Source organism: Melanerpes formicivorus, unplaced genomic scaffold (assembly GCF_026170545.1).
Source record: "Melanerpes formicivorus ecotype bairdi unplaced genomic scaffold, bMelFor1.0.p_v2 SCAF_2, whole genome shotgun sequence".
Taxonomy (NCBI): domain Eukaryota; kingdom Metazoa; phylum Chordata; class Aves; order Piciformes; family Picidae; genus Melanerpes; species Melanerpes formicivorus.
The window spans coordinates 45,252,793-45,279,712 of NW_027142354.1; the positions used below are offsets into that span (position 1 = coordinate 45,252,793).

The 26,920-nt window shown below is 42.7% G+C and overlaps 1 protein-coding gene across 2 annotated transcripts in view; it reads right to left on the bottom strand.

Annotated features, from left to right (window-relative positions):
• Positions 1-26,920, bottom strand: part of SLIT3 (slit guidance ligand 3) — a 517,496-nt gene that overhangs the window by 23,765 nt on the left and 466,811 nt on the right. For both annotated transcript variants that reach the window (XM_068158541.1, XM_068158532.1), the window contains 4 exons: positions 16,527-16,620; positions 11,228-11,365; positions 3,867-4,107; positions 2,097-2,227 (listed from right to left, as the gene is read on the bottom strand). In XM_068158541.1, coding sequence (XP_068014642.1) covers positions 2,097-2,227; positions 3,867-4,107; positions 11,228-11,365; positions 16,527-16,620 — 604 coding nt within the window. The remainder of the gene's footprint in view (positions 1-2,096; positions 2,228-3,866; positions 4,108-11,227; positions 11,366-16,526; positions 16,621-26,920) is intronic.

Sequence of the window (26,920 nt, forward strand, 5' to 3'; positions counted from 1 at the left end):
ACAATGCAATTAGAAGTGCAGATAAACTCATGGAGCCACTACAAGGCATAAAAGAACTTGCATGTTTCTGGAGGAAGCCTCTTAAATATCTAGGAGGTATTAGTGACACAACTTAGAAATTATAGCCAATGGCTGAATAATGGCAATGTCCAGGCTGCTAAGGGAAACTGGGGATTTTCCATTATTTGGTGGTTTCCTGTCAAAACTCAGTGCCAAGCTGGAAGTCATGTCTTAGCCAAACAGAGCTTATGCCTTAGCTCAAAGTCAAACAGGATACACAGCGAGGTCGAACCAGATCCACTCACGCCTTCTACCCTTAAATCCTATGATTGTAAGCAGAGAAGCAGGTTTCCTCTCCCTTCCTCAGCCCTTAAGGAAAACAAGTCTTTTAATCTATTTAGAGGCCCATTTTGACGTTCTTTAGCTGCAGTTTTTCCTCAATCAACCTAATCCTTTCCCATCAAGCTCCATGCTAATCCTATTTTGCTCCACTCCTTAAACTAATAAAAGATTAGAGTGACATTTCAGAAAGGGCATCGTATTAAGCAGCTTCTTTCCCATCTCAACAGATCACACAGTACAAAATGTGGTGAACAGGCCATTAATCTTATGGTAATGAGGTGTCAGTCTGAATGGAGGCCTCCTCCTTGATCCATATGAAGGACGCAGGAATAATGAGGACACTGTTGCCTGCCATCTCTGGCAAATTTGCCAGAAGGCAGCAGATCCATGAAGTGTTGTGATGGTGGCAACAACTCATCACCACACCACTCTGCCCTTGACAACAGAGAACAAGCGTCCACATGGATCTGTCACCCCCTGTGCTGCCCACACATAATGAGCTTTTCCCTATGTTCTAATTAGTGCCATAAAACTGTTTAACAACTTCAGCTTTGCTCTAACATGAAATCAATTAGGATTAGCAGCCACACACAGTGACATTTTTCACAACTAGCCAGCTGGTGAAAATCACAAACTACTTTCTTCATTCCTACAGTGGACAAGCCATCACTCTTTCTGGTGACATGCCTGCATTGGTATTATCCAATTTGCTCCTGTACAGAAATAATTTTCTTACTTTCTTACACAAGTCTCTATTACCCTTAAAGAAAACTCCCTGGAAGATGAAAGTTTTACCAAGTGCTGAGAAAACTTTCCAGATAAAGCATGAGGCAGATCCTGGCTAGTGATCATTGGTAACACCCTTCAACTGGCTAGGAAATGTAGACATGGCACTTTGGGGCATGGTTTAATGACCATGGTGGCATTAGGTTGACAGTTGGACTCAAGAATCTTAGAGATCTTTTCCAACTGAAACAATTCTATGATTCTATGAAACCCAGCTCTCCTGCACACACAATGCCATGAAATTGCACTGAACATGAATGTGCTCCAAATGATGACAACTGCATGTTTACACACAACAAACTGGAGCAACAGGGCTTAAAAATAATGAGAAGGCAGTTAATCCAGGGGTAGGGCTGCTAAAGGAGCAGTGGGTGACATGAGAAGCACATGTCTCTTTCCTAGGAAAACACCTTTGTGCATGGGTTTCACTTTTACACCTGCTTTCCTGCTTTTCTTTCTTGTGACCAACAAATAAAACCCGTGGGTTTGGTATCCCAAAAGTCAAGTGCCTGAAGGTCAAATTGCCCTACAACTTACCTTTGGTTTGTGTAGTTACTATGGATAGAGATACTGAGTTCTTCCAAAATTATTCACCCTCTAGAGGAATTCATCCCTTCTCCTCCTATTTGACAGTCTAATTCTGAAGTTGCACAGTCACTGCTCTGTTTTAGTACAGTAAGTTAATGCTAAATATCAACATCAAAGAAACTGATTTTTTGGAACTCAATCTTTAGTGTGGATAAGAAACAGCATTTTTCTGCAGTCATGGTTGAATAGGGTGTCACTGGTACTGCCAATAAATGCCAAGATAAGCCTTTTTGTAATTTTCTTATCTAATTGCATATATAAAAGTGATACCTTCAAGTATACTAAAAGGTTCTTCTCCCATGCACATTTCTTAGAAAAATTCCTACCTCTCCATCTTTTGTTTTGGAAATCAACTCTCTTGGTAAAGCTCAGCTATTTACCTGTAGACTGTGGTAGGTGGAGAATTCAGTGTGTCATAGATGAGCCTCACATGCCCTTGGTACAACTCCAGAGCCAAAGGATCATTGTCTCCTTTATATAACAATATGCCGTTGTCCTTGTCTGTTGCTACCTGTGAAATGTTAATAACCAGGTAAGGTTGCTTGATAATGATTAAAAAACAAATCTATATAAAAATAAAATCAAAATCATATATACAAATTGCCCAGAGAAGCTGTGGAGGCTCCAGCCCTAGAAATGCTCAGAGCCAGGTGGGCTGGGGCCTTGAACAACCTGGTTTAGTTGGAGGTGTCTGTGTCCATGGCATGGGGGTTGGAAATAGATGATTTTTAAGGTGCCTTTCCATGATTCTTTGGTGAATAAATCATATATGTGGACAACAACAAGAGCAGGAGCCATGAGTCACAAACAAGGTCTTTTTGGCATTGAGTGGGCTCATGTACAAGAAGATTGGTCTCTCACTAAGGGATGTCTCCCTTGTTCCAAATGAGAACTAGTTTCTAGTTTTCAGGATGTGAAAGCTGCAATTTATTTGTCCTGTCAACAGTCTGTTGCTGTATTTTTGGTAATGCATGAATTTATCTTTCACCTACTACCCCAGCCTGAAGTTTAGAAAATCAGCTCTGGTGGTAGGAGTGGAGAAAGTTCTTCATGGAGAGAGTGATTCGTCATTGGAATGGGTTGCCCAGGGAGGTGGTGGAGTCACCATCCCTGGAGGTGTTCAAGAGGGGATTGGACATGGCACTTGGTGCCATGGTCTGGTCGTGAGGTCAGTGGTGACAGGTTGGACTTGATGATCTTTGAGGTCTCTTCCAACCTTGGTGATACTGTGATACTGTGTGAGTGTGTCCCAATTACAAGCAAACAAATTTCAGCAGGTGCTGATCTGCTCACATACTTTCTGTGAACACAAAGGAGGAAAGAAGAACTTGTCCTCACATCTGGCATAACCATGAGTTATTCCCTCAATCCAAGTCATCAGTGAGTCATACTGATTTCAAATGGGACACTTAGAGAACATAGTAGCTCTCATCCCTCCGGCTTGGATGTACCTCAAGAAAAAAACCCAAATCACAATCCACCCTGAACACTGAAACAAAAGGAAGGACTTTGATTTCCCAGGCTCCATCTCTCAAATACCCCTACAGTATGAAAAAAAAAAAAAAAGAGACAAAAAGGGGTTGTTGGATGCAACCTGCCAGTTATTTTCACAGCATGTTTCCTGTCTGCCAAACTAAACAGGAAATGTAAGAATCTGTTTGCCTTTATATATATGTATATATTTAAAATGCTACCCTCTTGCCCTTAGAAGTTGGTTTGGGTTTGGGGTTTTTTTTTTTTTTTTTTTTTTTTTTTTTTTTTTTTTTGTTGGTTTTTTTGGACCACTTTTTAATAAGTGGTCTTCTTCTACCTGGTCTTAATAATCAAGGTTGTATTCTAATTTTAATTCACTAGTGATTAATTACTGCATGCAAGAACAATATTCAGCCTGGGAAACAAGAAGTGAGAGCATCATGGGCATGTACTTTTTTTGTAAGAATGAGTTTTATTCTTCAAGTCATGGTAACAGTGGCATTTAGTTGCTCCTGGATATTTCAGTTATTCCAGAGCAGGCAAACTGGCTTGCAGGTTGATCTTGTCAGTATCTTGGTCAATAGACTTTGTTCCTTCAGGATGAAAATGCATATGTGTGTATCTGTAGTATTGCTTAAAGAGCACTGGGCTGGAAACGGATGTTCTGCATGGCATACCTGGAGGGAGATGTTTGCCTGAGGACGGATTTTGGCTGAAGGCAGCTCCACATAAGAATCCTTCCCAACAAAGTTGACTGTGATGAGCTTCTCACACTTCTGCCCAGCAAAGCCTGCGAGGCAGCGGCAGACAGGCTCATGGTGTACGACGATGCACTGGGCCCCATTCTGGCACTCGTAGTTATCACATGGGCTTGTCTGGAGAAGAACCATTGGTGGAGGAGTTTCACAGAAAAGCCCACTGCAGAAGGTAAAGGAAACACAAAGCAGCCTCAATTATCACCGTGTTTTGAAGGAAAGAAACATTTCCAGGTGCTGACATTGTACTACTACTGTGGTAGAGCAATGCAGATTAGCTAGCACATGCCTACTTTATGTGTGGAAGCTACACAGCGTGGTGCTGTGTAGAAATCCCCAGGCTGGGTCTGAACCAGACAGTTCTGATACTGACAGCAATTTGGACCTCACTTTGCACTGCTTCTTTAGCTCTGAAGGTGCACCAAAGTAGCTTCCATCCCACACTAAGCCACTGAGGGGTTCTCAGCAAAAACTGGGAGCTATTTAAAGCCAAACCCAAGCTTTCTCCATTCTAGGCTATGACTTCAGTCTGCCTCTGCTATTGTAAGTAGCAAGCAAGGGGAAAATCCTCTCTTTTTAGTAGGTTTTACATCCTCCTGACTAGGTTTACTGCATATCAGAGTGTGTCATCAACAGATGGGCAACTGCTAAGAAGTCTCAGAAGCAATGCACTTGCACCACACTATTTGCTGGGCAGCTTCTCTGAATTGGTTGTTTCTAAGAGCATCAGGATCATTAACATTACTTTAGTTGAACTGTGGGTAGCAACATCCATGACCAGAAAAACACAAAGGAAAGGAGGATTTCCAGGACCAGAAGTAGCTGAAAAACAAGTTCCAAGATCTGAGTATTTGTGAACTTGAGTCATACTCAGATCTGGAGAAAAGGGCTGTGGCTCAGTCCTAATGGTATGACAGGCTCAGCAAAATCCAGGGAACTACTGCAGAGTCCGGTAGAGGGCTATGATGATGATTAGGGGACCAGAACATCTCTCTTACAAGGAGTGGCTGAGAGACATGGAGCTCTTTAGCCTGGGAAAGGGAAGACTGAGAGGGGACCTTCTCAATGCTTATAAAATTCCAAAGGGTGGAGGTCATGAGGATGGGACTGGACACATCTTGGTGGTGGCCAGTGATAGGACAAGGATAAACTTCTTTACTTTGATGGTGATGAAGAGCTGGAATGGTCTGCCCAGAAAGGCTGTGGAGTCTCCTTCTCTGGAGACTTTCAAAACCTGCCTGGTCATGTTCCTGTGTAACCTGCTGTAGGCAAACCTGCATTAGCAAGAGTGTTGGAGTATTTAGAATAAACCTTTATTTAGAATAAACCAAACCAGGTTGGAAGAGACCTTCAAGATCATCGCTTCCAACCCATCAACCAATCCAACCCACCCAAACAGCTAACCCATGGCACCAAGTACCCCATCAAGTCTCCTCCTGAACACCTCCAATGACGGCGACTCCACCACCTCCCCGGGCAGCCCATTCCAATGGGCAATCACTCTCTCTGTATAGAACTTCTTCCTAACATCCAACCTGAACCTCCCCTGGCGCAGCCTGAGACTGTAGATGATCTCTAGAAGTCCCTTCCAACCTCTGTCATTCTATGATTTTATGATTCTGTGTGGAAGCTCTGACCTCTGAGACTTGGGCCAGCATGGCCCAGGAGCAGTGATAGCTCAGTCCCCAGGCTGCCTTCTTGGACTTGACACGGCTGCACACTGCTCAGGTCATTTGCTGGAATGACTCAGCTGCATTAACACATTGACATCAGCACAGAAGGATCAAGAAAAAGGGAGAATGTGCAAAAAAAGCTGCAGTCATCTTTCACAGTGACACCATGTGTCAGACTACACTGCAGAAAGTAAACAAAAAATCTCTGCCCAGTGTGCCCACTGGGCCTCTGCAATCAATGGGTACTGCAAAGGGGCCAGGCCAGGTGCTCCAGCTGGCTGCATGTGGTATGCCCCTGTACCTACACCCCAAATTTCTCATTACAACCATTGTCTCTCAGTACTGGTGAGAGAACATAAATAAACTGCATGAAGTTCTGTGGCTGCTTGAAAATGTGTAGACAGTAAAACAATGAAGAATTAATTGGTAGCTGATGAGGAGGGAGTGTGCATCAGGCTGTGCTGTGGGGAATGCTATGGCCAGGGCTGTGGGCTCAGGGTCCTGCACCATTGCTCAGTGTTACACAGTGTTCTTGGCATGGGGGCAGAGGGCTTTCCAGGAGAGGATTGTGGCAGACCTAGTCATGCAGTAAATAATCCATCATCCCAGTTCTGGAACAGTGGAATCCCATTTGTCCCACTAGGAATTTCCTGCTATTCAGGGAACACTTTGTGGAATAATAGTATTATAAAAGCAAAGCAAAAACGTGCCCCAAACCTCATGCCTTTTCAGGTGAGACTTGGAAGCTCAGTGAATTTCTAGGTAACTTTCCTAGTTACAATGAGAACAGATATCCAAACCATTACCTTACAATAAATAGTACAAGAACAGCAAATAAACCAGCCACAATGTACTCAGAGCAGTCTTGCTTAGCCTCAAAGACCAGAACCTGCTGCCTCTGTAACAGAAGGCAATGGGAGATACTGCATTGCGTTTAATGTGTTCTCATGTGGAATTTTTCACAGGCTACCACAGCTCTGTCTTTAGTTCTGTGTGGAAAGAGCCCAAATGTTTCCCTATCCCTGTTCTCCTCACACACACCACTCTCTGTTCTGCCTCTGGGAAGCACAAAAGAGAGGCAAATACACAACATATGAATGGACTCAATCCTGATCTGCATCAAAGCAATGAAATTTCTCTGCTTTCCTATCAAGTCTAGAGACACAGGGTTTTACATTACTACTTTTACAAAAGGCAGACTTGAAGAATGCCTTGAAAGATGCAAACATGTGGGATTTGCACCAGGGAGAAGGCCAGAAAAGCTCTCCTTTCCCTACAGACAGCATGGAATACCCTCAGCAGCTTCCTAACTTTGCCCAAATCTTTATCTTGTGGACATTGATGAGGGTATGGTATGAGAAGTCTGTCCCACAGGAATAAGCAGGAGGAGGGTGAAGAGCTGGGGATTTCCAAGCTGGCCTCTAGCCAATGCCCTGCAGGGACCATTCTGCTTCAGCCTTGGTGTCACTGGGCATTGACTGTGCTTATGGTCACAGATGTCTCCTTCTCAGCCAGAACCACCTCTTGGTACTTTTCAGGATAAATTAATTTCAGCAAGCTTCCGTTGTACACCACAAAGCCAGAGTGATGCTTTGCAGCAGCCTTAGTTTAGTTTTCATTTCTCCACACCCTCCTCTGACTCAATCAGCAATAAATTCATTTCCCCAAGTCGAGTCTGTTTTGTCCATGATGGTAATTGCTGAGTGATGTCTCCCTGCCCTTATCTTGACCCACAAGCCTTTCATCATATTTTCTCTCCCTGTCCAGCTGAGGAGGGGGAGTGATAAAGCAGCTTTGGTGGGCACCTGGCATCCAGCCAGGGTCAACCCACCACAACAGGAAAGGGTTGTCTTTACCCAGCCTGATGTATTTCTCAAAGTAAATTTGTTCTGGGAACATTTCTTTGTGAGTGCACCTAAACCATGAATTAGTTATGGACTGAAAGACTGCAGCTTCTTAGCAAACCCACACAGGCTACGCCATGCTACCCCATTCCTGGAGGGTGAACACAGCACCTGAGTGGGCATAGCACCACTCAGCAAGAGATGATTTGGAGTCCTCTTTTGAAGAAAGGAAGGGAATATGAAAAACAATAGCAACAACCTCACAGGAAGACAGATACACAGAAAGCAATTCTTGCCAGTTTAAGGTTGTTAGCTGTGTATCAGCAAAATATGCAGATCTAGCCAGAGCTGATGAACTGAGAACACATTAGGGCCACATTGCCACTGCTAGCCAGGGACTGAAGTGGACTGTGTGACTGAAGCACTTTCCTGTGCAAAGCCTGGTTTCTTAAGTGTGTGATCTCTCTCTACGTTGCAGGGCTTTGTGGCAGGATGGCAAATGTGTCAGGAGAGCCAGCAATGGGCCCAAACTAGAGTTGGCCCCACAGATGGCTGTCACCCCTGGCCTGAGGTCAGGTGTAATTGTTTTCCAGAGGTGACTGGCAGAAAGGAGCACTGCTAACCCAGCCCATTAGCTTTGTTCTGCCAATCGTTTTGTATTGTCTATGAGCAACAAGTAGAAAGCAGAAAGCAAGTCAGTGCATATAATTGTGATTTCATGGAAGTTAAAAATAATAATAATAAAAGCCCCCATGCGACCCACATCAGCCTCCACTAACAGAAAGCAAATGTTGCAAGAAGCCAGTGTGTCTGTGCTTGATGCTGCTCTGAAAGATTTCCTGAGCTCCCAGTATGGTTCACGCACAACTCTTCCTTCTGAAACCCCTTCAGTGGGAGGCTTCACAAGCGCAGCTGTCCTGCCGCGGCCATCTAGAGGTTACATTAGCAACAGTGTCTGTCAAGGCCTTTCCTTTATTTTACTATATTTTAAAGAATATATTTTTAGAAATAACTGATACTATTTATTTCCCTGGCAGAGGAATGTGGAGCACAGCCTGACTTGAGTGGCTTGGCCAAGTCCATTCTGCCTGGTAGAATCTCATTTATTTAAATAATCACTGCTGAGTTTCTTGCAGCAAACTATCCCAGTGGGGGACTTGGAACCATCTCCACCATGGAGGAACAGTTCTTTCTATCAAGCTCAGCAGCATTAATGTGTGCTTCCCCACTAGAGCAGCATTTATCAGGACACCACCACTGTGAGGCTGATTGCTAGGGGGAAGGTTTGATAAGTTAGATTTTATCCAATGGGGCTCTCAAAGCCTCAAAAATGTTTTCATCTGCAGGGGGTAAATGAATGCTATTTTGGGAAAAAAGCACTGACAACTTTTCAGGAAGAAAGTGTATTATGTAAATGCAAAAGGTTGCTGAGTGATAAGGGAAGGTGCTGTGTGGCACAAATCTCCACATGAATAGTTAACAGGGAATGTTAAGAGGGGAAATCAGGTGTGTGCTTGTTGGTACTACTGCTTTTGGGGACTTCATCAGAGGTGTGTCTTTGTGCTTACAATGCCTTACTTTGTTCAGAATTACTGGAGTGTATTTGTTCAACCATGCGAGGATGTGAGCTTAAACATCCTTATGAATGTGTGACTGAAAGTGGCTTTGACATACAGCATAGTGACAACCATGAAAGTGTGATAGGTTCATGTTTTTATTACAACAGCGTAAGCTCCAGAAAACTGGGAGGTCACTCTGCAAACTCACTGCTGGGAAATTATTCCTGATACTTAGCCAAAAACTTTATTAATCATCATCTTAGGTCTCTTAGTTACCTTTGTCAGACCACCCCTTGTGTTCTCTCCTTTTCATCAACACTTGAAGCCTTCAAATAGTTGCAAAGTTATCTCCTTACTGCACAGCCCAGCACCTGAGGTACGCTTGGTGAAGAGTTGGGTCTACAACCCTGAACATCAGAAGGCTGAACTCTGTCAATCACCATCTTTGCAATTGCAGTCTTGAAGGGGAAAAAAAATAATCAGAACCCCCTTCAGAGCAGCATGCCTTTAAACTACAAAAGGCTGCAGTCGTGGAAAGAATAATGAGCAGATCATATTTTGTTAGCAGAATTTTAATCCTTAAATCAAACAAGATCAGGGACTATTTTGCATGGAGAATATGTGAGGCTGCAGCTGGCGCTCTGTCCTGGCAGAGAGAGCCTGTCAGTGTCCATTGCTGTGTTCTTCTAAAAGACCCTTGCTCCCTTCTGTGTTGCATGGTAGATTTAGGAAGGTGGCATAGACTAGTGTGAAAAAAATAAAGCAAACAGGATACTTTGAGTTAAACCTGGCTCTGCTGTTGACAGGCAATGGGATCACTTTACTTGCCCAAGCCTACCTGGGGCTAAGAAGTGCTAAGTTGCTGAGGTTTGGAGCTTTGTATGTAAAGATGTTTCCTCTTGGAGGACTTCTAGTGGAAGGAAAATGCCTCATTTGAGCAAAGGAGCAGTCTGGGCTGTTCCAGGTTCTTCTCCTGAAGTCCCTGGTGTGAGATCAACCAACCTGGGGCATGGCCTAAATTGCCAGTAGAGCTGCTGCTTGTACACAGGAAGGGACCCAGAGCAGTCTTCCACCTACTCCTACTGCTCTGCCTAACTGTGTCACAACTCAAAACATCTCTGCCAAATACTGTGACCCTGCCTCCCTTCAAAGAGCCCTCACATTCATCACTGCCTAGTTCTGAGATGCCTTAAAGGCCAGGGGACTTGAAGCAGAAGTCTCCTAGTTGCTACCATCTGATGACAGGCTCCAGTTACCCTTGACTCCAGATATTTGCAATCCTACTTCTCAACTCTAACAATTAGGTAACACTGAACATTTACAATTCCACTGTGGGACAGCCACTTGTTATCCTTACCAGTCACCAGTTCACAAGATCCCAAAGGCCATCAAAAGGATTGAAGCAGGGAATGAAACATGGAGAGAAGGGTACGAATGTGAAATGTAGAGGATATCTGGTGTCCTGTAAATAACTCTGATTCTGTGAAACCACGGGCTGACATTATGTTATATATCAATGCCTATTCAGGGAAGGCTGTCTGCTTTGTAATAAAAATGTGTGTTGAGAGGGAAGAAAACCCCAAACCAGCACGGATGAAAGCAAGAAGAATGAAAACAGTTGCAGATACAAAGCAGAGAAAATGATTTATAAGTGTTCATGCAATTTCTGCTTTGTCAGGACTGATCTTTTCAGGTACTCCTTCTTTGTCTCCTGTGTGTATTTCAAACACAGAAAAGGTTTAGCTGGAAGGAAGCCAGTATGCAGCCTCAGGCAATGATTAGTGAATCCATTTGGAGCAGCACACTTATCTTTGACAGACAGAGAGATTTCCAGGGGTCAGATATATTGGCAGCTGTCACCGACAGGCACAGAGACACTGGCACAAAATCCTCAGACTTGTGTATTCTTGCAGCCAGGTTTGAGAGTCCGTATATGCAATTATATTATCCTTTGCAGGCCTTTATCCAAGCCCTGCACTAAAGTTAAATTGCTCTTTCCAAAGCAAGAATGATCAACCCCCTGTATTCAGTTAAGTCATTAAGATCTACTTCAGCTACAAGCTTTGAAGCACTGAGCCATCCATTCAGGTAGGACTGATGGATCAATACCATATGTAGAGGCTGATTAGATCTAAGGATGAAAGCAATTAAAGGAAATACCCCAACACTGTTCAGAAGATAGTCTGGGGGAGCTGGCTCTCACCTACCTGAAGCCCTGAGGACAGACGCAGGTGTAGCCATTGACTGCATCTACGCAGGCTGCTCCATGGCGACACTTATGGCCCACGCAGTCGTCATCATCTGTTTCACAGTGTTTGCCACTGTAACCGGGCAAGCACTCACATCTGAAATAGAAGATCACTCTTAATTGCAATAGCACACACAGGCAGCCTAGCACCAATCTGATTTGAGATGGAAAGGTGTTAGCAAATATTCCTGGAAACAACAAGCATTTCCCTGCCATTAGAAATGCTCAAGTCCCTCGTGTCATCAGCTCAGGTTCTGCAACCTGTTTAAATTCAAGCCAAGCCAAGCAATATCATAATAATGCTTTTCTTCAGGCAGGTCTGTGAAGAACAGTGATCATACAGTAGTCTCTCAATTATGCTGAAGATGACAACATCTTCCCTAACATTACAGAGAACAACCTTCTACAAGGGCAGTTGCTCTGATGTCTCAGACTAGGATTTTGCCAATGTTTGCACATTGCTGAGTGTCTGAGGTTGGCATGGAGCACAGTAAAGTTCCACCTTCCAAGTGGAAGTGATCTGCAAGCAAGCCATAAAACTCATCAAGTTCAAACAAAAAGACCATCAGTTTTGAGACCACCACCTGCTTGCCATTCATTTGCAAGGCACAGCAAATGTTTTTGCAACTATGGAAAGTTGCCTTTGAAGCTTGTTCTTTCTCATGGTGACACTCAGACAAAGCATGTATCTGTTGCTGTGGGGTGACACCATTCACAGGAGCAACACAATGGAATGCACCCAAACCTAGAGTCTGGCTTTTTACTTTATTTTACTTTAGACAGATCTCAAGTTTGTTGTGCAAAGGCTGCATCAGCATTTCTACTATAAGCTCTGCTGAAGGTTTTAACCTGACAATACAAAACACATCCCCAAGTCTCTGATTTGGAACAGATCTTTTGGGATTTCTGAACAGACTCTTTTTGACTGTGCAGTGTTTAGTCATGAACATGCTTTAGTCCATAAAACATGTTTTACTCCTCCCAGAGGGATGTTACTGCACATCTGGAAAACAAAAGGCGTATCATTTCAACCAAAACAAGGGAAGAGCTAGTTAAGTTCAGCAATAAAAGAGGTCTGTGCTCTTGCTAGAACCCCTTGTTTGGACCCAGTGTGCTTGCCACCAAGAGCTGGAAGAGGAGAGATGTTACAAAGTTGAGGGAGGTGGCATCAGGAGAGAAGATATTGCTCCATCAATCTACTCTGCTGATTTTCTCAAGAAAAGTGTCTTCAGAGGAACTGGATGCATGGAAGCTCATGAGAAAAGATATTTCCACTTTCCAGGCAGCAGTCACTGCGCTGAATTTGATTCTGAGCACCGGTGTGTTCTGGCTCCTGGTTGTTCCCCAGCTCATCATGGCAAGGCAGAGAATTGGGCGAAGCTTGCCAAAATGCAACAGCAGGTCCTGTGTGTGCTAATGACCAGTGAATGGCTGCCACAGCATCAGGGCTTCAGCAACCACCTACCTCAAGCACTGAGAAGAATGTGACCTTGACTCCATTTCAAAACATGGCTTGTGACTGACTTTAAAAAAGGAGGAAATAAGGCAAAGCCTGTTCACCTGTGGGCTGTAGGATGGATAACGTCATGTAGATGCATGCACTTTCTCTCTCCATACTCCCTACAGGAGAGGCCCCCTTCATGACCCTCCACAGCCACAGGACGGTTGACGTTCCAGCTCTGCATGCCTAAATTGCCTTTTTACACTTTGGTGGTTCAGGAAATACTGGGATTAACATAATGCAGATGACAAAACAGAGTAAAAATCAGTGTCCCTTCACCAAACCATAAGAAGCGGGCAACATTTTTTGGCAACATTTTAGTCACACCTGCAAGAAAATCATGTCAATCAAAAGCCTTTGTAGGGGAAATTGGCAGCATTTAATCCTGTTGCTTTTTAGTGATCCCTGCAGTCCTAATATAAAGTGATGTAATAATGAACGATGTACAGTTCCTTATTCAGGGCTGCCATGCATCAATTTTATGATGTGTATTGGCTATCTCAGTAATGACAGAACCACCACTTTTCTCTGCAGGGCTGCATTAAATCAGCATTTTAAGCTGTCAGGTAATAATTCCAAGTTCTAGAATAATAAAGTATATTTATACCATACTCCAACATCAATACAGTGAATGGAAAACCATGCTCCTTTCCTGGAGTTAGAGTTTTTTAGAAGTCATTTCATTGTATTAAGTGTGGTGGGTTTTTGTCTTTTTTGGTTGACTTTTGTTTTGTTTTCTGGCTTACAGAAAGCTACTCTTCTTCTATAGTAACAGCACAATAAATATGGGGAGGTTGGAAGTGAGGAAAGCCACCTGCAATTTCAGCTTAAAAAGCAAACAGCACTGTGCAGCCAAACACACACTGCAACAGTCCAAGCTTGGCTTTCCCTTTAGAAATGTGGAATTCCTTTTTGGATCAGCCATCTCTGAGCAGTTAGCATGGCTGGAGCTACCAAAAAATGCATGTGTGGAGTATAGCAGGTGAGAAACAGCCAGATGAGTGACTCCTAGAAACTCAAGAATCTCCCCAACCAGTGTATGATGGCATGTTAGCTCCATCCCAGTCCCACATCCTGCCAGCAAGTGACAGAGGATCAGTAAACCTTCACTGCAGTAAAGGAGGCAGCAAAGAAACTCTTATATTCGAATCCTGCTAAGAGAGTTATTTACACCATAAGATGAGTTATGTCATTGCTCTGTGACCATCTGAAACCAGTGCAGTTGAAATTGTTTTTGCTACAGCCTCATAGTGATAGCAACATTCCCATATCAGAGAGAGCCTAAAACCATGTCTAGTGGTATGTAAAACATTGGTTTATGCAAGGGGATTTGCATCTCCATGCACTCAATGTCTATTGTATTACAGCCATTAATCATGGCTTCTATTGCAGGGCAAGAAGAGATTTTCCCTCCCCATATCAATAACTAGCTTGGCTTCCTATTTTTCACCCTGTCTTTATCATCTTTTCCTACCTCTTCAGTATTGCAGACCAAAGAGAGCTGAAGGCAGGACAGACAGACAGACTGGTGCCCTTGATGCTGTGATATTCTTTACTGGTATGTTCTACTCACACACCCAGGGCACAGAGCTGACAAATGGATGGTCACCTCAGGAACAAGTCTGAATCCTGCCATTAATATTCCCTGCCTCTGTAAGCAGAGCTGAGGATTGGTGCACAAAGCTGACTCATGCTGCATGGGGCACTACTCACGCTTCATGGGGCACTACGCTGCACCATTACATGCTAAATATATGGTACATGCCAGGCCAGGAGATCAACAGGTTGCCGTTTTCCGTGAGACCCAGTTGCACATCAATGCAGAAGGCGCTGAGGGCTCTCAGCCCATTTCTGAATTGTTTGGTGCAACTAATGAGTGAAAGAAAAAGTAATACTTGGACAAATCTATATTCAAACCTTGGCAGGCTCCATCAACTCTCAAGTCTGGCCTGCTAGAAAGCAAATTGGGACAGAAGTAGTAAAGAAATTCTGGATTTTTGTGTAGCATTCTATGAATAATGGGAAGAATAATGCAACAAGCACTAGGAGAAGATACTTGAAAGCAGTTACTAAGGCTCCCCTCAAGGGTTTATAGCCCCACTCTAAAGAACACTTCTAGCAAGCAAGCAAGAAAAAGTGTCTTATTTACTCAAATTATTTGGGTGGCAGGTAAGGAAGTGCTTCCAGCAAGTGCAAAAGCATTCAGGACCACAGCTGTCTCCAGCCCTGCATGCATCTAGCAGCATAAGGAAATTTGAGTTGCAAGCCCTTGCCTCATAATATGATGAGCTACTGGATTAGTTGAATGATGAATTAACTAGGAATGAGAACTGGAAGGAGCATCAGGGACCATTTATGTACTGTTACACACCTCCTTAGCCAGTCTCTGTACATCATTTCAGGAACTTAATCATGTAATAGTTTCATCTTCCGCAAGAGTTGGAAACATTTCTGTCCAGAGGTTTTTCACCCCAAAAGAAAGGCTTGGACTGTACAGACCAACAGCCTAGCTCAGCTTCAGCTGCCCTCCAGATAACCATCATCCCTGAAACTGCTTCACTACCTTTTAACAATCCTGTCTACTAGTTCACACTATTCTGACATGCTGGTTGCTTCACAGGGGACACAATCTGACCCCAATTGTTAGTTACTAGGATGACCAAAGAGCACTACTGTCCCCTCTGACATGCTGGGTGTGCTGGGTGAGGGTGTCCTTTGTCAAAACACTGGCCCTCCCTCCCAGGAGGGAACTAGTGAGCACTCAGGATTGCATGGTGGCTGTGGCAACAGCCTTAGGGGAAAGTGCAGAACATGAATCCTCTTGAATTTGTCTTCCTTTGCTACTTTGATTCAAGCTTGCACAGAGCTTGGCTTTCCAACTGACTGTCGCTGTTTGCTAAATTCCTCTGAAATGCCCTCCTCAGACAAGTGGTGAACACTGCAATTGTGCACCTCTCAAATAACCCCAACCTCCAGATCTCCAGATGTTTTACTGCCATTTAAAACATGAGGTTTTATTTTGCCCTGTGAAACAGTCAGTGTCATTCCCAAGATGCAAATGCAAACACAGACTTCACAAAATCTCAGGTGAGCCTCACCAAGGAAAGGCAGCAGCTCCTGAGTGAGAGCCATCCAGGTCAGCTTCCTGCTGCTGCCTAGGTAATGAAGTGTGGGGATAGAAGCCCCACTGTGGTCAAGGCTGGCCTGTGCCATTGCACCCTAAGGCCACCAACCACCCTGGAACACAATAGCTGAAGTGGGGGTACAAGAGAAAACTCCTGAGCTGCAGATTTATGCTCTGGACACAAGTTTATCTTTCCCTTCTTAGTAGTTGGAATGAGCAGTGGATTTTAAACAAGGAGCCAGCATGAGCTGAGGAGAGGTGAGTTACAGGCTCCTGTTATACTGCTTGAAATGATGGATGCCCTGAGGAACACGTAGGGAAACTGTCCTTCGTTTCTGAAGAAGGATACGGTATTTTGCAGTAACTGTTCCAGAAGCACTCCTTTTGCCATGCTCTATTCCAGAATAATTCTTCTGCTCTGGAAATACACCCATGATTTTCAAGTAAACCACAGAACGCTTCAATAGTATGTATGGTTGTGTTGAAAGGTAACATGGTCTGAGGTACATATAAGCTTTGTACTATTTGCATTAATGATGATGATTTTTACCCTGAACTCATTGCTAGTTCAACCCTACTCAAACAGATGGATGAATCAGCCCAGTGTATGGAGACCAACATACGCACACTTACCTGGTTCCTTTGTCAAGGGGAAGACATTTGGACTCATGTTGACATGGATTTAGATCAGGAACACAGTGGTTAATCACCTCATCACACAGTTCACCTGAGAAAAAGAAAAGCAATAAAGCTGTAATGTAACTTGGACAATCCTGAAGCAGCTCCAATCATGTTCAGGGATGGCATGACTCTCTAGATGGAGGCAGCTCAGTAACTCAGCAGGAAGCAACAATGTTTCTTGTGAGGGCTCTATGAGACTTCATTAAATTGGGCTCTTTTGACCTACAGTAACTGTATTGTTTCTATCACATGAATTTGAAAGGCTGGCATAAAATGCACTGACATATACACTGAACTTGGAGACAGAGTAAGGATCAAATGGGCACTTCCTGACCCAGAACCTCTTATATCAAAGCAAGAAAGTGACACAAAAGCAAAGCTGCTCATTGAACTGTAACATTTTCACACTGAAACATATTTTAGTCCTAGTTAATACCCTGTTAAAGAAGCTGATTGGACAGCATTCTGGAAAAGAACAACAACCACAAACCCTCCTCCCCAAAACCTCTACCACTCTTCAATAATAGGAACCAGCCTTAGGACTGCATGCAATTATAAAACATGCACTATTTACAAGAAAAGTGCTCTATTGTGCTCATAGGAGATGATGTCTTTGCAGAAAAAAGTCCAGCATGTGCAAGCTCAGCTCAGCTGTTTCTACGTATGGTATGTTACATAGCATGCACCTCCCAGGATTTGTATAAATTGTAATAATTAATAGTTCCACAATGTTCAAACACAGATAGTTTATTTAAATGTTACCCTTCTCTGAGTCCTAAATTATTAGGTCACACTTCAGTACCCCAGGATTTGAGATCTAGCCAAAGACCACAGAAATCTTTGCCTTCCCGAGAAACCAACAGAAACCTACCCCACACCTCCCAAAGCCATGGGGGAAAAGCAAAGGTCAGGTACTCTCAGGATGGAGACCCCCAAAAGCTACAGCCTCAAAGTCCCTTGTGCAGCTATATCAGAAGACCACATCTGCAGGCTTTCAAGGTTATGCACATTTTTTGTGCCTATATATGATACATACCATCACATGAGCCACAAGCCATGTGGATGGTGTGGGAGAAAGGCTGAAGTGGGAGGCCCTGGTGGGCTGGCAATGTTTTAGCAGTATTTTCATGAAGCAGCAGTTCTACCTGCATCTTGGGAGAAAACATCTGCAAAATCCTTACATTTCTAACTCCTGTGGCTACAGAGAAACACTTGAATACACAAGCCAAGCAAACCACAAAGATCAAAATTCAGATGGAAAATGCAAATCAGAACTGTCTTCTATCAGTCTTGTGATCTGGCAGGGATGACTGTGAGCACAATTGGGAGGATGACTCTGGTGATGACAGGAATGATTTTAAGTTGTGAACACCCCCAGGTCACTCCTTCAAGGTTATTTTTCCCATATCTCCAGCCTCCCTACGGTAGAAGCTACATAGCTCATTATTTGACTCTTCATATTACAATGGAAATATGATACATAGTGTTTTGTTCGTTCCAGACGTGGAACATCTCACGTGGCTGCTTTTGAGAGTTGTCAAACACCAGTGAGAAAGTGGAGCAAGAATACAAAAGCCCTGGAGGCATGAGAGAGGGTAGTACCACAGAAACCCTGTACTCATGTGCCACACATACCCTCATGGCTTTTAGTGGGCTGTGTTTGACAGTATTGGAGAAGCCTGGCGTGGCAATCTGCAGTGGACAGTTTATGGGATCAGTTATAAGACAACAAATTCCATCTGGAGCCAAGGAATTCGGGAAGCCACCACTATTAAATACTACCAAGCCTTTTCTGCAGCCCTGGGCAAATCTTGGGCAAATGAACGTATCCAGCCCTGGAAGTGAGACATGCCAAATGCTGGAAAGTCATGGGAACCAGGAAAACAGATAATTGCCTGGACTTGAGGTTTGCCCATTTTATTTTGTGACTTCTCAAAAGCAACTAGACATTCAAATCTTATAAAGACGAACAAAGCTGTCATTAGAGACAGCTATTATCGCATGTTTGAGGTGGCAGATTTTGAGACAGGTCTGCTTGCTAAGCAATCCCCAAGCCCACAGTCCACCAAGCCTCCCAAATACAATAAGCAAAGTGACTCCCTCAGCCTTTGGGCAGACATGAATGTGAGCAGGTCAGAACTTGCTGGGACACCTGGACAACTGCCAGTTTGTCATTCTCTTTATGTGCTATGAATCTTATGTGAAAACAAATATGAAAAAACCCTCAGTGATCTAAAGCTGGAAATGATTTGGGAAGCCTATTTAATAAGTGAATGCAGCGTGGATAGATGCCTTCAATTATCCTTTCACTCAATGGTCAATACATACTTTTGAAGTTTCAGTATTTTTTTTTTGGTTGTTATTTTGAAGAAAAGGAAACAGCCTTTTAAAAAAAAATAACAGTTTCATAAATTCTCAAAGGAAACCATAATTCTTTTTAAAGTATTCTTCTCAACAGTCTTGACAAGTGCTTAGAGATCCAGTAAAAATCTCCCCAAATGTCAAATATTATGACTCACTCTGTCATTCTGAAGGCACCACTATCAAAATGTAGGAGAATTCTAGGCTAGGTACCAAACATAGCATCCAAAAAAAAGTACCATTTTTCATGCAAAACTTGGAACATTTAAAGATCCTTCCTGTTGTTTTTCCCATCTATCGCTCATTAGGAAGCTCACTTGGGAATGCCTTGCAACCAGAGCAGCCCCATCTCAGGAAGACAGTTCTTCTTGATGCATTATTTCAGGCTCCACCCATATTCAGTAGATGTTGCAGAAGGTATGCCAGGGAAACAAAACACTTTCTGAGAAGCAGAACCCAAGGCACCAGCTACACAAAGACTTTCTCGTATTTTATTCACTCAGACAATATCTGGGCCAAAGAATTTGCCCTCAGACCTGAGAGTGCAATACTCATTGGCTGCTTTAATGTCAGTATCAGAGGAAAAATCTGATCCTTTTTTTTTTTTTTATTTGGAGTGACACAGGGCTGCTTCGCTGTGCAGCAATTAAAGGTCTAGTCCAAATTCCTCACTGGATAGCTATGTGAACCTAAAAAAAACCCTGGACATTAATCTTAGCCCAACTTCAGCAGCACTGATTCTCTTTGTGGAAGATATTTGATCATGCTAAAACAATAGAAGCCTACAGAGTAATGCTGACCCAGTTGCAGAAAACAATCCAACCTCCACATTTTCCTGTCTCCTATGTATTCTCAAATCAGAACTCTAATTGGGTGCACAGAGGTTTTTGAAGTGCTTATATAAAAGACAGGATGACAACAAAATTTCTTTTCTGATCAGTTAATTTTTTTTTAACCTTTAACCACAGCCAAACAAATAAGCCAACATGCAGTGCACCCCAACAAAGAACAGGTTAACATTATGTCAGATTCACAAGAGGAAAAAAACTTATGCCAACAGACTTTACGTTTCATAGTAGCTGGAGGTATTAAATCAGTGATGTTCTGTAGTCTGAAGGACATGAAGATGGTACCTTTATAATAAAGACAGGCACATCCTCAGCTACCTGGGCACTGCATTTCAAACTTCTTAAGACAGATGAAGGAAGCAATCTGATCTGCCACAGAAACATCCATCTTCCAGATCAAAACCAAGTTGTACTGACAGGTGGAATACCGACAGGTGGATGCCCCATTGCTGTTCTGTCTCATTCATTAGAAAGCCCTCCAAAACAAACGCTCTGGCCCACTCTTAACAAAAAAAAAGTGCCCAAACCTTCACCAGCACTGCTTATTGCTTAAAAACCAACCAACCAAAACAAAACAACAACAAAACCCACACAAAACAAACAAACAAACAAAAACAACACAGCAAACATTTTTTTTTCCCTTTGGGCAACATTTTCCTGGTCTTATTTTTTCAGCAAAATCGTGAATTTCATGGGGCTTTCCACATTCACTTTTCACAGGGCTCACTGCTTAAGAAGAGCTGCCAAGAAACATGCTAAGGCTTTTCTGTAGCCTTCACAGGTCTCAGAACGAAGCCAAAACAACAGAGCAGTAAAGATGACTTTTACACAGTTTACTAATGATTTTTCTCTTTTCTCTTCTGTACTATCATGAGAGCTATTTATTTCATGTCACATTAGACTTTTAAAACCCGGATCCAAGTTACATTATTTCTCCTTAATCAGTAAAAGATAGATTAGATGCAGTAATAGTATTTTACTTATTCATCTGTAAGTAAAACTGAAGTTCTGAAAAAAGCAATCTAGACCACCAATTTGCAGCCTATGAGTTTGATGATTTTCCTTTTGTTTGATATGTCAATTAGGGGACAACTTTGTTCTCTCATTCAGAGTATTTGTTGAATAATTGATAAACCAACATAGAATAGAATAGAATAGAATAGAATAGAATAGAATAGAATAGAATAGAATAGAATAGAATAGAATAGAATAGAACACAACAGAATAGACCAGGTTGGAAGAGACCTTCAAGATCATTGCGTCCAACCTATTATCCAACTCACCTAATCAACTAAACCATGCAACCAAGCACCCTATCAAGCCTCCTCCTAAACACCTCCAGTGATGGTGACTCCACCACTAATGGGACGGAGATTGGAGTCAATACAGCTGACCAATATGATTGAGTATTGTTCCTTTATTGTTCCAGTATTGTAGGCCTATAGTGCGAGTATAGCACAGTAAAGTAAAGCAAAGAAGAAGAAGGGAAAGGAAAGGTAGAAGTGCATATCAGGGGAACTTCTACAACTTATATAAACTCGGAGAGCCTCGTTGGCATAGCTTCATTGGTTCCCTATGAGTGACCACACATCGCACTATTATAGATTATTGGTCCAACTACTAATGACACGCGAGGTTTGTTGATGCAGGTGCATGTCCTGTTGTCCCAAGATAACTTTCTATGTTTATAGCTACCAGTGTCCTGTTTTAGTTACATGCTGTAGGCACAGCACTGTTTTGCTACACTGCTAGCTCATGGCCTACCACCATGTCAGGCTCTAGGCCTGCACTGAAAGATTGCTCACATTGCTTGTCGCTGGCATTGCCACACACCACCTCCCCAGGCAGCCCATTCCAATGGGCAATCACTCTGTCTGTGTAGAATTTCTTCCTAACCTCCAACCTAAACCTCCCCTGGTGCAGCTTGAGACTGTGTCCTCTTGTTCTGGTACTGGTTGCCTGGCAGAAGAGACCAACCTCCGCCTGTCCACAACCTCCCTTTAGGTAGTTGCGGAGAGCAATAAGGTCTCCCCTGAGCCTCCTCTTCTCCAGGCTAAGCAACCCCAGCTCCCTCAGTCTCTCCTCATAGGGCTTGTGTTCCAAGCCCCTCACCAGCTTTGTGGCCCTTCTCTGGACATGTTCCAGCAAGTCGAAATCCTTCATAAATGGAGGGGCCAGGTACTGGACACAGTACTCAAGGTGTGGCCTAACCAGTGCAGTGTACAGGGGCAGAAAATATGCTCATCCTTAATGGGACAGAATCATAGAATGGTTTGGATTGGAAAGGACCTCCAAAGGTCACGTAGTTCAATCCCCCTGCAGTGAGCAGGGACATCTTCCACTAGATCAGATTGCCCAGAGCCCTGTTGAGCCTGACCTTGAATATCTCCAAGGATGTGGCCTCAAATACCTCTCTGGGTGACTTGTTCCAGTGTTCTACTATCCTCATGCAAAAGAACTTGTTCCTAACACCCAGCCAAAATCTACTCTTCTCTAATCTAAACCCACTGCCCCTCAACCTATCACTACAGGCCTGCAGCTTTTGTAGAGCCTGGCAAACTAAAAGCAAAAAAGCTGTCAAGAATTTCACAATATTACTTGAGAAAAGGAAAGTGCTTACAGTGAAGAAAGGATGAAGGAAGCCTGGCCTTTATCCACAGAGAAAATTTTTACAGGCTGCACAGGGAGAAGGGTATATTTGAGTGGTTAAATAGTATGTTGCAATTTTCTGAACTCTGCCAGGTAAGTCAGAATGGAATTCTTCTCTTGACTGCTAAAAAAAAGAATACTGCACTGTTTTTCTCATAAGAGATTACTCATTTTGTATCTAATAACTTGTATCGCAAGAAACGGGGCTTGTATTTTGTTTTTCCCATCTCTCCTTTCAGTTATTAAAAAGAAGTCACTGCCAATGGGAAATTTCAGAAAACAGAACCTAAAAACAGTTGGGTGGAACAGACATAGGATGTTCCTCCAAGATAATAATTCAGTTAGGAATGTTGTTGATGTTTGATTAAAAAGATCTGAGGTTTATCTTGGAAAATAAAAAAAAATGCATTTTTTTTTACTTCCAAACTGTTTCAACTTGCAATGAATAAAGGAGAAACTCTGGAACTCCATCAGCAGCAAATGCACTCTACTGCCATATTAGATACCAAACCATAAAAGAAATTACTGTAGCAGAATGCTCTTCCTGCCTTATTAATGAAGTTTGCTCTTGCTTGATGAACACTGCCTACAGTAAGCAAACGACTAAAAGTCACTTTATGCTTTTTATTCTGTGTTAATGCTTTAAAAACTCTTATCTGAGTTTTCATGTCTCATATTTTAGCCTCAAATGGGAACCTGAAGTTAGACTCCACACTGAGATTCCCAAAGTGGATTGTTTTTTTCTGAATTAAAGATGTTAAGCAAAGGGGGAATGTACTAAACAACAAAATCTGGGGAAGAGAAGTAATGATCCTTTGACTGCTTCTGCTCCTTGAAGGAGTATGTTCCAGTTCTACATGCTGCCAAAGCATGGAAAAAGAAAAATCACACTCAACATCACAAATGCCACAACAACGCAGTATGTAAAACATTAACTAAACCGGACAATTTCCAGGGCTCTTACAAGGTGGTGATTTGCATATAGCATTATCCATCAGAACCACTGCGTCTGGAATGGATCCCAGTTTTGCCAGACCTCCTACACTTTTGAGCTGTATTACTTCATATGGATGTTGTCCAACTATGTGATTTGTCTGGAACCTATTAGGGATCAGTTCAGCTGTCCACACAAACCAGTGTGTCCAGTCGCATCCGAAATGCCATACATTTTCTGAGACATCCTTTCAGGGCTGGCAGATAGGTCATACTTCAGACTAATGCTGGTCTGAATGGGAGGATGAGGAATGGGGGTTGTGGTTTGTTCATAACATTCTGCCACTCCTTTCTCTTCATGCTAATCCTCTGCCCCAGTGTGGGGTCCTTCCCATGAGATACAGTCCTTCATGAACTTCTTCAGTGTTGGTCTTTCCCACAGGCTACAGTTCTTCAAGAATGGCTCCAGTGTGGGTCCCAATATAGTTTTTGAACCAACAGAGGTCTCTGAAGAACATTTGATATGCAGAAAGATTTCCTTATTTCCTACTGGCAGATCTAACATGGCCATCCTTGAGATGTTGGAGTGCTGAATACACTGTCCATAGGTGGACTCTGCTCCTCCCAGCTTTATTAACCATGCAGTATGCACTACATGCCTGTAAGGAGGTAAGTATTTGGCTTGTGGTTGGTTTCTAATGTTCTGATGTGCTTCTTCGCAGATTGGATTTAATGAATCATGAATCATATTTGAGGATGGTACTCACTTCACCCACTCTTGAAGGCAGTAGTAGCTGAGATTACATTTTCTTAGAGATAAACACTATGTTCCTGATGAACAAAGAGAAATTCTCTAGTATATCTGATTCCTTAAACATGAGACACCACATTTACAAATGGGACTCTGACCAGAAGGAGTTCTGGAGCTGAGAGCTCCACCATAACAGAACACCCATACTGAGACTAAAGACAGGCTGCAGAGCTGCCAGTTACAGTCCTGTTTCCTTCTTCAGTCCCAGTACAATTAGTTAAAAGAATCCAATCTGAAAGCAATGACATGTGGTTCTCTTAATAAAACAGGACTGGTGGGCTTAAACTCTTCAGCAAAGATACAAACTTCCAGTTCTTCCAGCACTTCTCATTCACAGTTATACAAGAGGGAAATGTGGGTCTTTTTATGTTTTGCACAGAAAAGCAAATATACTTCACATCTGCCAAGCAACTAGACCAGCGAACCTTCCATGTAAGGCAGAACTCCTTCAAATAAAAGGAAGACGCTACATCAAATTTTGACCACAATTTTCTGTTTGTCTCAAAGAAATTATGGCTAGAGTTCCAAAGATTTAAAAAAGGCTGATAGCTGAGTACTTGCTTAAGCCTTCAGGGTTTATTAGGCAGTCCAGATCTTTGTGGAACCACAAGGCTGAACTGCATTACCTAAAAACTTCCTATAACAAACATAGTTGAAAATATGTGGGGAATAAGGTGGTCAGAAAAAAGCCCTGTAATGCAGTGAGCCACTTCAGCTTCATTCAGCTGTCACTGGTGCCTGTCTCAGGGATTGCTGCAATTCAGCCCCACAATGGTTAGCGATAGGAAATGGGCTGAAGAGCTCCAGCAAAGAGTGTCAGCCACAAGTCACCACACAACTTCTTTCTTTCAGAGTTGTTTGGTTTGACTAAGTGCTCGGCTTTAGCCATGCAACATTACCACGATCAGATATGCCAGAAAGAGGGACCATAATCACTAGCAGTGAATAGTGTTCTGTCTAAAAGTAGCACAACTGCAAAAATCTCAGATACCATCTACCACAGAAGACCACAAGGTCCCCTAAGGTAAAATAGATCTTAGCCTTCTCTTCCAAACACATAAAACCAGAAATAGTTTCTAGCCATTTTTTTTAAGAGGTATTTTTTTTCTGTGGTACAAACTGCTTCCAGCTTTTTCCCAGGGAAACAAGCTATTTTAAAACACTTGTTCCCCACTCTCCCCACCATGGGATGCCATGTATTTTAGAAAAGACCTATTTTCAGTAGTAGAACCCACTAATTACATTTTTTTTTTAGGTTTCAGAACAACAAGATGTGTCTTATTGGCTGAGGCTTTTTAGGATCCTTAGCAAAACCAAATATTTCCTGGTTTATTTTCCTGTGTGTAAGCACTACATATTCCTGCTTGTTGGCTAAAATCAAACAGACAGAAGGAAGGAAAAGTCACAGCAAACAAACACCACAATAAACTAGCACATAAAGCTAATACATAGCACACCTAAAGTACATAGCACATGTTTAGTACAGCCCATTTGGTTAGACTCACAGAATGCCAGGTTGGAAGGGACCGAAAGGATCACCTCGTCCGAGTTCTCTAGGTAACACTCTAGTTACCTAGAGAAATGAGCTGGCCCAGCACCCTGTCAAACTGAGTCTTAAAACTGTCCAGTGGAGGGCAATCCACTGCTTCCCTTGGGAGATAATTCCAATCTCTAGCTGTTCTCATGGGGAAACATTTTCTTCTGGAATCCAATTGGAATCTCCCCAGGATTAACTTGTACCCATCACCCCTTGGGTCCTTTTGGTACATTGGGACATGCCTTCAAGTGAAAGCACAGAGGACAGTGAGACTGTGGAGAAGATCACTTTTAGAAGTATGAAATTCTGTATTTGAATCTAGAACTGTAAGTAAACTAGTGATGCATCCCAAGGTCTATGACAGTAGTGAATGAAAAAAGGAATGGAAGGGGAAAATGGTATGTATTTTGTTCTACATCTCTAAACCATAAAGCTATAGAGATAGCTGGAAACAGACCATGTTGAAGATAAAAATCAGAAAAATACAAAAAAGGAAAAGAACCAGGGTGACTGATCTAATTCAGACCATCCTCTTTCAATGTTCCTGTATGTTTCTTTTTGAAAAGTTGGAAAGTCTACAGAACTGTGAGGTTCTGCAATCCAATCAGGTTTTAAAGCAGTCCACAGACTGCTCAGGCTTTAGAGCTTGCTGGACTTTGGTACATGACTATCCTGGAGGAAGCCATGTTATAATGCTTATAATTTAGCTTCAGGATTAAAATAACCAGCTTGGGAGAGTCAAGACATCAATTGACAATAAAAGCCATCAGGACTGTGCATAGGTATTAGTTTGGTTATGTAAACACAGACAATAAACTATGAAAATATTGACTTTTCCAACCATATTGATTCTGTGACTTCAAGAAGGGTGAGGAAACCTAGTAGTGCAGACAAGGGCACTATGAAGTTTTGTCTTCTTCAATTTGTTTACCTATTTCATAGAATCCATTTGTATTTGCACATTGTTTTCATACAACAGATTCATAGAATGCTTTGGGTTGCAAGGGACCTTAAAGATCATCTACTTCCAATCACTCTAGCATTGGCAGGGACACCTTCCACTAGACCAGGTTGCTCAAGGCCTTGAACACCTCCAGGGATGAGGGTTTTAAAGTTATTAGATGGAAAAGAATGAGGAAGGAGGCTATTGTGTGAGTGTGGGTTACTTTTTGGTGGTTTGTTGTTTTGGTGTGGTTTTTTTCTTGTT